General features: G+C 39.2%; 1 protein-coding gene across 3 annotated transcripts in view; it reads left to right on the forward strand.

Moving 5' to 3' along the window:
- mcm8 (minichromosome maintenance 8 homologous recombination repair factor) overlaps positions 1-14,632 on the forward strand; it is a 40,024-nt gene that overhangs the window by 22,290 nt on the left and 3,102 nt on the right. For all 3 annotated transcript variants that reach the window (XM_087289944.1, XM_087289943.1, XM_087289945.1), the window contains 5 exons: positions 2,606-2,801; positions 3,513-3,732; positions 8,912-9,121; positions 11,662-11,738; positions 13,832-14,021. In XM_087289944.1, the coding sequence (XP_087146070.1) occupies positions 2,606-2,801; positions 3,513-3,732; positions 8,912-9,121; positions 11,662-11,738; positions 13,832-14,021 (893 nt within the window). The remainder of the gene's footprint in view (positions 1-2,605; positions 2,802-3,512; positions 3,733-8,911; positions 9,122-11,661; positions 11,739-13,831; positions 14,022-14,632) is intronic.

Genomic DNA, 14,632 nt, shown 5'->3' on the forward strand with positions numbered 1-14,632 from the left:
TGTAACCAATCTAAGGGGTGTAAGAGAACTAGACAAGGATCAGAAATTGAGCTGGATGTTTATATTTGTTTATATTATTTGCTTAATGCTTGTTTTGTTTAAAGTTACAGTTTATATATCTGACTGTTTGTATTAAACGACAAAATTGTATTACAAATAATATATTAATATAAATATATTCATACATTTTTAATACAAGAACTGCTGCTGTGAAGAAAATATAAAACTGTGTATGGAAAGCATCGTCAATGCACCGAGATATCGAATTGAACCGAATCAATGGCATGATAATCGTAACCGAACCGAACCGTGAGACTAGTGTAGGTTCACAGCTCTAATAGGTATTCATAATGTTTCTCACGAGATCGTATCTCACTCTGATTCATTCACCAATTTGGCCTGCTGAATCAGGTCAACGAGCTCCGACGTTAGCCCGATGAGAGGTGACTTGTGGAACACCCTTAACCAACAAGCTGAACTGACGCTGATCAACAAAGCCCAACGGCCGACCGTCTCAGCCTTAGGGCACACTCACACTAGACTATCCGAACTGTTGCCAGGCGCATTTCCCGGATCGTTTGAGAAGTGTGAGTGCTCTGAATCGGGCTCGGGCACGGTTCCAAAGTGTGGTTCACTTAAGCTTAGGTGCGGTACGCTTGTATTGTGAGTGCAAAGCGCGCCTGAGCCCGAAACTGAAGACGGGACGTGACTTTTAAGGGACTACTTCATATGTGTCTTAATAATCATTCTTGTGTTCAATGGACACAAACTGTCGTAGATTATTAAAGACGCAAACCCCTCATTGCACAACAGCTGCACCTTCAGCAAACCTCCTAATTCCCACAGCACGAGGATTTTATGATTGTTTATGAGCATTAATAGTTGCTGATGTGTTCAGCGAAATATTTGACTGCGTGTCACTCCATATCAAATTATTAAAATGTAATAACTAGAGAAATGTCCACTGTGCTGAGTGAGAGCGCTAACTGAACAGTGCATCATCGATGACTGAAGCGTGCTCAGGCGTGAATGCAATGTGAGTGCGGGCCGACGAGGGAGACAGGAGGGGGGACGAGCGTGCTTCGGCCTGGTTCAAGGCAACTGTACATAGTGTGAGTACACCCTTAAAGGAACACTCTACTTTTTAAAAAAATAGGTCCCCCTTTTTAGGAGTCTCCAACTCTTTTAGAGTTAAACAGTTGAGCATTTTTTTTTAACCATTCTGCCAATTACTTGTTCTGGCAGGGTCACTTTAAGTTTAGCTTGGCATAATAAATTGAACCGGGTTTGACCATTTAAATGTAATGTAATATAATTAAATGTAATTTACAATCCAATTAGAACCGCTTGTTTGTTAAAAATACAGCGGGTCTTGCATAATACATCCACTAAAAGACATTTGGATATTATTCAATAATATTACTGTAATTATTGTGAAAACTGCATAAATATGTATTTGCATAAGTAAATAAATAGATTAAATGACGGGCTCAAACATCTACAGATATCTGTGGGCGCAGATTCAGTGGGGGCCCAATTGTAAGCACAAAAACCATAGACTGTAAAAGATATGGACGCAGTATCCGTGACGTCACCCATTGGCTTCTGAAGAGCGCAAGTAGCTACAAGTCATAGATATTTACATTAGATGTCGCCTACACTGTTGAATGCGTCAATAGTGCCGCCATTTTAGTACAGGGTAGCGCTCCTTTGAAATGAATGTGGACCCGAGGTGTAGTGGAGGACTGGCCACCCAGAGATATATATACACATAAATACATATATCTATGATCGGGATTTTTCCCGGTGGTCAGTATGCAAATATTTTTTTTAATTATGAAAATTATAATTGTACATCACTTTTCTACATCGATGGATCAGTGATCGCACTGGAATTGCCGACAAAGAAAATTTGTTTGTGTGCATGGAAATGTGTTATCCTCCCTCCCTGTTAAGTTTGACCTAATCCATGTGCTGAAACACACCCCCTCTCACACCTTTACTTCTCATTCTAACAGAGGGAGCGATTCGTTTGTGAATGAATCTCCGTTATGAGCACAATTAAGTGCACACATCATGCCATATCATCTGATAATTGTAGGAAATAATTCCAAAAGGAAACTGACCATGTAAAGCCACATAAAACAAAACAAAAATAGGATGTATATACCGAGTTCAGCAGCTAACCAGCCGGAATCAGCTGAGGTGATGTGACAGTGACCAGTGAGACCTAGCTGTCACTCAAATGGCCACGCCCTTAATTATGCAGACTTAATATAACTTAATAAAAATGGAACAGATGAGTTCTAAAATTTCACCCCCTCACAGTTGTCATGTAGAGTAATATTAGCTGTATGCACCAAAACCATCTTTTGTTCCAGGCTGTAAACATGTTTTTGTCTGCTGTAAAAATGGCCAATTTTGCATTGGAGTCAGTGAACATCTAGAGTTCCAGGAGCCAGCCCCTAAAGGCCAGTCGATGAATTGCAGTTTCAGTTACTTCCGTATTGGCTTAATGAGGGAGAGCGGGAGGTTGCTGCTTGACGAAAACACATGCTGATTTTAAATGCATTAACCACAGTGGGTTCAATATTTAATTTTCCAGGCATTTGTTGCATTGATGAGTTTGATAAGATGGGCAGTCAGCATCAGGCTCTTCTGGAGGCCATGGAACAGCAAAGCATCAGTCTGGCTAAAGCTGGGATTGTCTGCACGCTTCCTGCTCGAACCTCCATCATCGCAGCAGCCAATCCAGTCGGAGGACATTACAATAAAGGAAAGACCGTCTCCGAGAATCTGAAGTGAGTCTACATCTGTAATAATACAAAGTACACTGCAAAAAATGCTTTTCTTGCTTAGATTTTTTGTCTTGTTTCTAGTCTAAATATCTAAAATTTCTTATATAAAGAAGCATTTTCTAGACAAGCAAAACATATTGTCTTGTTTTGAGAAATAATATGCCAATATTAAGTGAGTTTTTCCGTAAAACAAGCAAAATAATCTGCCAATGGGGAAAGCAAATTAATCTTGTTTTTTCTTTTGACGTAAGATTATTTTGCTTTCCCCATTGGCAGATTATTTTGCTTGTTTTACGGAAAAACTCACTCAATATTGGCATATTATTTCTCAAAACAAGACAGTATGTTCTGCTTGTCTAGAAAATTCTTGATTTAGGAAATGTTAGATATTGACTGGCCCTGGCTCGCTTACTTTAGGCGCGATAGTGGAAACGCGGCTAATAGCTGCTTCTCACTCAGGGCTGTTTATGCTAATGGGGGAAAGATGGTCACTAGTGGGCGGGGCTTTCCCCCTCTGATGACACGTACAAAGGCAGAATGTCAATCAAAGTGTTTCTGCAGACTGTTTTAATCAAGTGTGATTATAAAAATATAGAGTTAATTAAATTTTACCATTAGTAGCTGATTATATTCAGTGTTCAAGGGGCTCCAGCTTTTTCCTCCTCTCCTAGTGCATAATAGGTCTCATTTAAAGTATGGTCTGTGTCCCTCTAGAATGGGCAGTGCATTGCTGTCCAGGTTTGATCTGGTCTTCATCTTGTTGGACACTCCTAATGAGGACCACGATCACCTGCTGTCTGAACATGTGATGGCGATGCGTGCAGGAAAGAGTGGAGCAGTCAGCGGCGCTGCGGCAACACGCTTTAACACACATGAGTCCAGCATCTCTATTCTGGAGGTCTCATCGGAGAAACCCCTCGCAGACACACTCAAAGTAACATCTGCCTTCTCATATTCAATTCAAGTTTATTTGTATAGCGCTTTTCACAATAATTATTGTTTCAACGCAGCTTTGCAAAAGGTGCACAATATTACATTACAATCAATTTCAGAAAAAGTTAAAGTTATAAGTTATCATAACTTTCAGTCAGTATAAGTAATTAACTAGTAACTAATAGCTTTTAACAGTTAAGGTTATTATATATATATTAGGGTTGTAACAATATACCGGTATGACGGTTTACCACGATTTGAACGTGCACGATTATCATACCATGAACAATTGCATATCAACGGTTTTAACCCTTAAAGACCGAGACAGCCGCCCGCGGCTAAAAATAAGTATTGCTCTTAAATGTTTAATAACTTTTGATCCGCTGATCCGATTCATACAATTCAAAGATTGGCATAAAGAAGAGAATCTCAGCTTTCCAGTGATGTATCACATAACATTCGCGGACTTTCAGAGGCTCCGGAATCAGTACGGTTACGTCATCAACATTTGACAACGCTGATTTGACATAGAAACGCTCGTCACTGTGTCTCCGGACAAATCAGACATGATACATTGATGCATTGTCCCTCCTCCATGCCCAGATTGGTTCAAACTCGCTATATCACAACCAATAAGCATAGGTTTCGCTTTTGTTTGTGGACCAAGCTTTTTGAACAACACGGAATGAGAGATAGGCATACATTTCTGCGCGGCTAAATAAAACGAAAAAAAAAAGTTTTGCATGAAATAATTCTCATACTAAGTACGTTTGCATGCACAGCAGCACAGAAACATGACAAAACAGTGACACAGCAAAGACGAACTGCTGCTCTTGCTGTTTTCAAAAGACGCAAATGAAGATGCAGCTGTTTGTCTGCATTGCATACAACCACATCCATATCCATGCTGGCACATAAAACCTAAGGATGTTCCATATTGAATCTAGTTTCGTTATGTAACTATTTATAGTATAGTAAATATTTATATCTATTTTTTACTGAGGATTTGCACCATGTTTATTTGGACTTTGACACATTATTTATTATTTTCTTATTTTTATTTGTTCATTGTAAGTGGTGTTGTTTATAATAACTAAAAATATATTATTTGGAAAAAGTCAAATTTGCTTCACTGTTCTATTATTTTGTAACATTTGTAACATACCGTATACCGCGAAACCGTCAAACCGTGGTATTGTTTTAGACGATTATCATACCGTGAAAAATTCATACCGTTACAACCCTAATATATATAAACCTAGTTAACCTGCAGTTATATACAGGGCTCGAAATTAACCTTTTTTTCTGGGTATCACCGGTGCTCCTAACTTCAAAAATTTAGGCACACCAGACAAAATTTAGTCGCCGCACCCACCATAAATTATGAGCACCATTACTACACGTTTTATATTAACAGTTTCTATAATATATTAATACTCTAATCACAACTAACAAATAAACAAAATCACCATGCGCTCACCGGCCCTGCATGCACTTCTTGATGTGAATGAGATGAAATGAATTAACAATAATCACTGTGCTGTTCTCACGGGTGCTGTCTGATATTGCACAGATGATATAGACATATAACTTATCATTTGCATACGTCATCTTAATAGCAATAACTGGCTTTTCATTAGCTGCAATATTAGTTTCATCTCAGAGAATGCATGCTGTTAAGCGATGGTGAACGCGGTGTCAGTCGCATGACAGGCAGCATCGTGACGATTAAATGAAGGAGTAAATACAACCCGGGCTCATTGTGGAAACGTAACCCCGCGGACGTTTCTGCGTACCGCGATTTACGTCCCGGTAGGTACGTATTCGAGCGTTTTTTTTTGTTTTCACGGATCCGCGAGAGGCCGCTGTGCGCGCTTTTTTGCGTCTCGGGCAGGCGCCTCTCGGGAGCGCGCGGCGTTCGCGCCCGCGCCGTTCACGCGCGAAAAGCCGCCGGATCGAAAAAAAAAAAAGCAAAAGCCCTCGTCTTCGATTTCGACCGCGTTTTCGGATCCCGCCGCGTTCTCGCCCTTATTTTTCGGATTCCGTTTTTCATCTTACCTGATTTCCGGAACCCGCTGTTTCCCGGACTCGATCCCGGTCGTCGTCCACCGCGGCCGGCTCCTCCTCCTCCGGGGCCTCCGCTCCGCCGACGCAACACTGTGAGCTAGGCGGACAAACTGATTGCGTCGGGAAAGCCCTCCACTCGGAGGCAAGCCTTCGGCCGGCGAGCACGAAGAGGAGGGGCGGAGCGGCGCCACACTGCCCCGCAGCGTTCGCTCGAAAAAACCAAACGCTGCCTTTACGTACCTCCGGCCACGTAAATCACGGTCTCCAGAAACGTCCGCGGGGCTACGTTTCCAGAATGAGCTTGGGTTGATTAAATATTGTTAGAACATCTGGTGCTTAATGTGTAGACTCAGTGGCAAACACTGTTACCTGAAAACTCCGTCCCACTGGCTTTACAGTGAATGCTTTAGTCATTTTCATAGCGGACTTTAACCACTGGAAGTCTTTTATCCACTCTTGGAAAAGTGTACATGCTGGATTGACATTCAGCACATGATCACTAATCAGATGTGTCATTACTTGTAACTTTAGGTTGTTTCTAAAACTAAATCCGTCAGTGTTATTTTCATTCTCTCGTATCCAGACCCTTACATTTTCGCGGCTGTAGCTCCCTGTCATCGGAACTGAGTGATTGACAGCTGATATTAAACAATCCATTCGGGTTCTGTTTTAGCGCAGTGGGCCAATAACAAGAGCCTGAAGGCGGGGCAAACATTGCAGGCTTTGTTTACTGCAGCAAGTTGACATGTCATCTGTTTTAAACCATTCCTGTGTGCTACGTTTGTTGTTTTTAGGTGCAAAGATGCTTAATGCATGAATGCCTCCTAATTCAGCGCATGTGGTGAACATTTTGCTGTAAAAACTGATCGCACAACATCGATTTTATGCACTCGCACAAATGCTCCCAAATATATTTGGAGGTCGCATGGATAAAATTTCGGGCGCATATGCAACCAAAACAGTCGCAATTTCGAGCTCTGATATAGCATATAGGTGATTACTGTGTGTACATGTTAAAGTGTATTTGTGTATTATGTGTTGTCCTGGAAGTCCTCAACGGTTGGTATCATTTCTTCACAAGTCTTGGATCTCATCAATGGCGCTGCACAATCTCTAGAGGCCTCGGGATGAGTATCCCCGGGTAGAAATAGAGAACAAAGAAAATAGTTAGTGTAGCTGCTGTTCATGATGTATTTGAACAAGAGATGTTAATGTCAATGTGAAAATAAAGTACTATAAATGAAAACGGGTGCTATGTATAAACAGAAACAAACATATAAACCATTGAAGTATTTCTAACATAATGTCTGGTGCATTAAGACAGGAAGTAGGGCTGGGCCGGTAAACTATATTATATCGAATTGCTATAAAATTTATGTTAATAACAATGATAAGCTCTGGACTTTTTTACTCTATATTGACCAGTAAGAGGCAATCACACAGCAGAAATGTGCTGTGATGTTAGAGATGCACTGAAATTTCAGACACAGACAAATGAAATGGCTGTAAATGTTATTTCATTTTATGGAGCCTCTAATTTTTGTGGCTTCAGTCATTGTTGGGGTACTCTTAAATCTGGAAGAGTGTGTCCTACGTGTGGTTTGTCAATCCCACTCACCTGCATGGAGCACACTACAGTTATGTGATGATTTGTGTGTAAGACTAAAACTAAGTCTTTAATCTAGTTTTGAACTGAGAGAATATGTCTGAGCCTCGGACATAATCAGGATGTCTATTCCAGGGTTAAGAGCCATACAGTGCATTCGGACAGTATACATTTTTTTATGCATATTTAAAAATTGATTACATTTTTTTTCCTCAACATTGTACACACAATCCCCCATAATGACAATGTGAAAAAAAAAAGTTTTTGAAATTAAAAATAAAAAAGCTGAAAAATCACATGTACATCAGTATTCAGTATATTAAAATTAGTGATTTGAAAGGTCCCGGGGTTGATAGTGCATGTCAAAGCACAAACCAAGCATGAAGACAAAGGAATTGTCTGTAGACCTCTGAGACAGGATTGTCTCGAGGCACAAGGCTGGGGAAAGTTACAGAAACATTTCTGCTGCTCTGAAAGTTCCAATGAGCACAGCGGCCTCCATCATCCGTAAGTGGAAGATGTTTGGAACCACCAGGATTCTTCCTAGAGCTGGCCGGCCATCTAAGCTGAGTGATCGGGGGAGAAGGGCCTTAGTCAGGGAGGTGATCAATAACCCAATGGTCACTCTGTCTGAGCTTCAGTGTTCTTCTGTGGAGAGAGGAGAACCTTACAGAAAGACAACCATCTGTGCAGCAATCCACCAATCAGGCCTGTATGGTAGAGTGGCCAGACGGAAGCCTGGTCTGATAAGACACAAATTGAACTCTTTGGAGTGAATGCCAGGCGTTACGTTTGGAGAAAACCAGGCACCGCTCAACACCAGGCTAACACCATCCCTACAGTGAAGCATGGTGGTGGCGGCATCATGCTGTGGGGATGTGTTTCAGCAGCAGGAACTGGAAGACTAGTCAGGATAGAGGGAAAGATGAATGCAGCAATGCACAGAGACATCCTGAATGAAACCTGCTTCAGAGTGCTCTTGACCTCAGACTGGGGCGACGGTTCATCTTCCAGCAGGACAATGAGCCAAAGCACACCACCAAAATATCAATGGAGTGGCTTTCACAACAACTCGGTGAATGCCCTTGAGTGGCCCAGCCAGAGCCCAGACCTAAATCCTATTGAACATCTCTGAAGAGATCTGAAAATGGCTGTACACTGTCGCTTCCCATCCAGCCTGATAGAGCTTGAGAGATACAAAAATTCACAAAGACAGGTGTGCCAAGCTTGTGGCATTATAATCAAAAAGACTTGAGGCTGTAATCGCTGCCAAAGGTGCATCAACATAGTATTGAGCAAAGGCTGTGAATACAGATGTACATGTGACTTTTGGGGTTTTTTATTTTTTAATAAATTTGCAACAATTTCAAAACCCCTTTTGTCACATTGTCATTATGGGGTATTGTGTGTAGGATGTTATCCTAAATTAATGGTTGTTCATTTAAAAAAAATGATAATTTCTATTATTACTATTAGTATATGTTCATTTCTCTTTTTTTCTCTATAGCTGGTTCCCGGAGAAGCTTTTGACCCGATTCCTCACCAACTCCTCCGGAAGTACGTGGGTTACGCCAGACACTACGTCCACCCGACTCTCTCTGCAGAGGCTGCGCAGGTGCTGCAGGATTTCTATCTGGAGCTGCGCAAACAGAACCAGACGGCGGACAGCACACCCATCACCACCCGCCAGCTCGAGTCCCTCATCAGACTCACTGAGGTGCGGGATTAAGCCTTTTCACATTTGAGTGTTTCTCAGCAGCAGAAGTGGTCATAGTTGGGTAAACTTAGAGCCCAGTGAATGGGGGTGTACAAAAATATTTTTTTACAATCTTATTTGCTGAAATAATAAAAGAAAAACTCAACGTTAGTGTTATGAAGACTCAGAAAAAGGAAACAAATAGTGTGAGACTGATAATGGCAGCCAGAAGAGAGAACAACATCAAATTTACTGTCCTGTTCCCATAGACGCTGCATTAGAAACACCTTATTTGCCTAATAAAGATGATATAATACATATGTAAATACATATAAATGTACATGCGTTTTTTTAAATATCAAAATATTAAAAACTTTCAAGGATTTAAGATGCTGATGACTGTTAAACATGTCATAACAGTCTTGTAAAAAAGGTTCTATTGACCTTATTCTTGACGTATGAGCGGGTGCAGACGTTGGAAACTATTTGGCTTGAGATTTCCGCTTTCATTCACTTCCATTGATTTTTAGATGTTAAAAACAGCTCGTTATGCGGCTTGAAAAACCTTTTATAAACCTAAGAATGCCTGGAGGGTGAGTGAATCATGGCATCATTTTAATTTTTGCATCATGATAATGATAGTCATTAAGTAATAAGAATTTCTCATAATCATTGGTTTTATGAGAAGATACAGTAGGTCACCACAACTGCACTGAACAAAACATTAGCTGCGTCCCAAATGGCACACTATGCACTTATGCACTCAACAGCATAGTATATGTATGCAGTGTCATCCAAAAATGGATCACTAATAATTTTTTTTATTTTACTAAGCGGAATAAAACCACTTCCCAGACGACGTTTGATTGGTCCCAAACTAGTGAAATAAATTACCAAACTATTAAATAATACCTGCCTTGAGTATAACCACATTCACCATCGGGAAGTGGTATAATCACACTTCTAGGAGAATTTTGCTTTCACAATCCAAAATAAATAGTTATCCAGCATCAGGGCCTGAAGGCTCTGCCCCTTCCACTAGGTGAGCAAAGCAGTGGCCGTTGAGTGCATGAAGAGTCCAACATTACACAGTCCTTAAGCCTCCAGTTACATTTGTTTGTTTTAGTGAGCATATAATATTATATATCACTTCTCATTTTCTTTATTAAGATACAACCAGAAAATACAAATTCTAGTTGGCTTTTTGGGTCTAACTGTTTAAGACATGAACGAACGAGTTTTAGAAAGACGGAAGAGGGAATGGAAAATACTTTAGTTTCTGTTTTGGTTTGATCTGCATTTCTGCCAGAGCTCTTGTCAATATTGCCTGAATTGATGGGATTGTGAATGCTGAAAAGTACAGACAGGTTTTAATTCGTCATGTAATTCCTACTAGAAAGCACCTAATTTGTAATAGTTTTATTTTTCAGCATGATAAGATTTAGTCGTCAATATTTTTGGTTTGAAAGGTGCAAAAAATAAAAAGGTAAAGTTTGGTTTTATATTCGCACATTCGTTCATTTGTGAACAGTGACAACTTGTGACTGTCCCTTTATTGTTTATCACGCTACTTTGTATATTGGGTCTGGAAAACACATGTAAGTGTGACTTGAAAACAACATTAGCACTATTTAATTGACTGTTAACAATGCTGTACTTTGATAGTCATTGGCTGCTAATATGATTTCCTTATTTAAAATACTTTTCTAAAATTATATTAAAGAGAAACTCAAATGCAAATATAAAATCAACTTTACACTGATCAAAACAGCACAGGCTCATTCTGAAAACGTAGTCCCACCGACGTTTCTGGGGACGGCGAATTATGTAGCCGGAGGTACGTATGGCTGCATTTAATTCTTTTAAGCGAATGCTGCGGGGCAGTGTGACGCCGTTCCTTTTGGTGCTTGCCGGCTGACTGCTTACCTTCGTGTGGAGGGCTTTCCCGCTGCAACCAGTTTGTCCAGTTAGCTCGTCGTGTACGTCGGCGGACTTGAGATGCAGAGAGGAGTTGACCACAACGACGGCGACCGGGTTCGAGTCCAGGGAAGAGCAGCTCCAGAAATCGGGTAAGACAAAAACAGAAACCAAAAATAAAATGAACGAGTGAATAACAGGGTGAGAATGTGGTAAAAATCTGAAAACATAGTAAAAATCAGATGAGGGCTTTTCTTTTTCTGGACGGCTTTTGTAAATCGTTGGTTGGTTTTAGGGAAGTAAGCGGGTGGCGGGTCAATCGATAAAATTGGTTGGGTTTAGGGAAGGAGGAGGGTGGATCAGTCAACTGGCCGGTCGCCCAGTCAATCATTCAGTCAGACAGACGGTCGGCCGACAGTGGCCTCTGGTGGGTTTACGTGAGAACAGGTTCGCGCCTGCGAGAGACATTCGAGATACGAAAAAGCGCACACAGCGGCCTCTCGCGGATTCGTGAAAAAAAAAACGTACCTCAGAATGAGACTACGTTTTCAGAATGAACCTGTGTTGGATCAAAAAATGCAGATTTGATTTCATGCAGTCTAAATTCATAATGTATGTTTTTTTCTTTCTCTCTTTCTCTGCAGGCAAGAGCCCGTGTTGAGCTCAGGGAAAAAGCTACACAAAGTGATGCAGAGGATGTTGTGGAGATCATGAAACACAGGTGACTCGTTAACGCTGCATCTTCTAGTTATAAGTTATAAAGATTTTTTTTTTACATTTATCCTTATTTCTAATTTGGTAAATTGGTCATACCTTATTTTAATATACAATTCTCACTACTAACAAACCATTAACTATGACTTTTAGCTCAAAAAACTTCTAATTTACTGTTAAATTAATAGTTGGGTTAAGTTATTGGGTAGAATTAGGGATGTAGAATAAGATCATTTCCCAGCGATGGGTGGCGGCTGAAAGGGCATCTGCTGGATAATTTGGTGGTTCATACAGCTGTCGTGACCCCTTATTAATAAAGGGACTAAGCCGAAAAGAAAATAAATGAATAAATGAATGAATGAATCAGATCATGCAATATATGTACTTTATAAATATTAATAAACAGCCAATGACTTGAGGCTGAGTACATTTTGAGGTAAAGATTATTTAAGATTAATCACATCCAAAATAAAAGTTTATGACATAATATATGTGCGTGTATAATATATTTTATTATGCATATGTGATACACACACACACACACAGATACAAATTAAAACTATACACAACAAATATGTTACGTAGATATTTAAATGTATGTATAATTTGTATCATTTACATATACAGTTAAAGTCAGAATTATTAGCCCCCCTTTGAATTTGTTTTTCTTTTTTAAATATTTCCCAAATAATGTTTAACAAAGTTAACCATGTTTAACAAAGGAAATTTTCACAGTATGTCTAATAATATTTAAACTAGAGAAAGTCTTATTTGTTTTATTTCGGCTAGAATAGAAGCAGTGTTTAATTAAAAAAAAAAAAACATTTTAAGGTCAAAATTATTAGCCCCTTAAAGCTATACTTTTTCCCGATAGTCTACAGAACAAACCATCTTTATACAATAACTTGCCTAATTACCCTAACCTGCCTAGTTAAACTAATTAACCTAGTTAAGCCTTTAAGTGTCACTTTAAGCTGTATAGAAGTGTCTTGAAAAATATCTAGTCAAATATTATTTACTGTCATCATGGTAAAGATAAAAGAAATCAGTTATTAGAAATAAGTTATTAAAACTATTATGATTAGAAATGTGCTGAAAAAAAATCTCTCTCGTAAACAGAAATTGGGGAAAAAAATAAACAGGGGGGCTAATAATTCTGACTTCAACTGTATGTTTTACATCTAAATATAAATAAACATTTCCTCAAATATATGCATAAGTGTTTTCACGATACTAAGATTCAGTACTAATCGATACTGACATTTGAAAGACGTCTATTTCCCACTAACATTTGAGCGCTGTTGAGCACATTCTTAAACACTGCTGATTTGCCATTGTGTTCACATGCTCATTAGAAATGACTGATTGGCCTGGAGTGTTTTAAAGCTGTGAAGATCAGTAGATTGATCAGCTGATCGCTTTTATTTCAACTTATAGACAAACAAGCTGATTGACGGGACTTTTAAACGCTTCAGTGTCCCTGTATCTGTGTTTACACTTCGTAAATAGCGGTGAGTTTGGTAAACAGATGATCTTTACGGCCAACCACAGTAATTTCTGTTGAGCACGTGAACACAATGGAAATTCGGCGCTATTTAAGAATGTGCTCAACAGCGCTCAAATATTTGCGGGAAATTGATGTCTTTAAAATTTTTGTATCGATTGGTACCGAATTCCAGCATCGTGACAACACTAATATGCATGCATGTGGGTATTTATATATATATATATATATATATATATATATATATATATATATATATATATATATATATATATATATACGCATAATAATTACACACTACGCACATTTAAATTATGTCAAAACAAACTTTTATTTTGGATGTGATTAATCATGATTAAATTTTGCCTAGCACAAATTTTTTATCACTTTAATTATTTTTTTATATTTATACTTTCTTTTATTGTTTATATGAAGCTCTTTGAATTACCATTGTGTATGAAATGTGCTATATAAAAAAACTAGCCTAATTGCTTAAATGCTAAAAATGTTTTGTTATCCTTACATGTTACCGTGACAGAAGCTTTTAACAAATACTGACCTCCATCTTTCTGTATTTTTTATTTTTTTGCATTAAGCTTGACAGACACGTACTCTGATGAATTTGGCCGTCTGGATTTTGACCGCTCTCAGCTCGGCTCCGGGATGAGTAACCGCTCCAAAGTCAAGAAATTTGTCTCAGCTTTAAACAAACTCGCTGAGCGAACCAGCAAAAGCATGTTTGAACTCCAAGATCTGCGGCAGCTCGCCAAAGATCTGCAGATACAGGTGAGAATCATTCAGTTCAATTCAATGTATTTCTAAAGCACATTTACATTTAGTCATTTAGCAGACGCTTTTATACAAAGCGACTTACAAATGAGGACAAGGAAGCAATTTACAGAAAACAACCCCTTTGCTTCACAATTACATAATGTGACTTCACGCACAATTAAAAATACATACACTTCCTGACAAAAGTCTTGTTGTTGATCCTAGTTGTAAGAGCAACAAATATTAACTTGACTTCTAGTTGATCATTTAAAAAAGTGGCAGAAGGTGGATTTTTCTGATGAATCATCTGTTGATCTGCATCCCAATCATCAAAAATACTGCAGAAGACCTACTGGAACCAGCATGGACCCGAGATTCTCATAGAAATCAGTCAAGTTTGATTAAGGAGAAATCATTGTTTGGGGTTACATTCAGTATGGAGTCGTGCGAGAGATCTGCAGAGTGGATGGCAACATCAACAGCCTGAGGTATCAAGACATTTGTGCTGCCCATTACATTAAAAACCACAGGAGAGGGGAAATTCTTCAGCAGGATAGCGCTCCTTCTCATACTTCAGCCTCCACATCAAAGCTTCTGAAAGAAGGTCAAGGTGCTCCAGGATTGGC

The sequence above is a fragment of the Danio rerio genome, chromosome 17, assembly GCF_052040795.2.
Source record: "Danio rerio strain M-AB ecotype USA chromosome 17, GRCz13ab, whole genome shotgun sequence".
NCBI classification, from domain to species: Eukaryota; Metazoa; Chordata; class Actinopteri; order Cypriniformes; family Danionidae; genus Danio; species Danio rerio.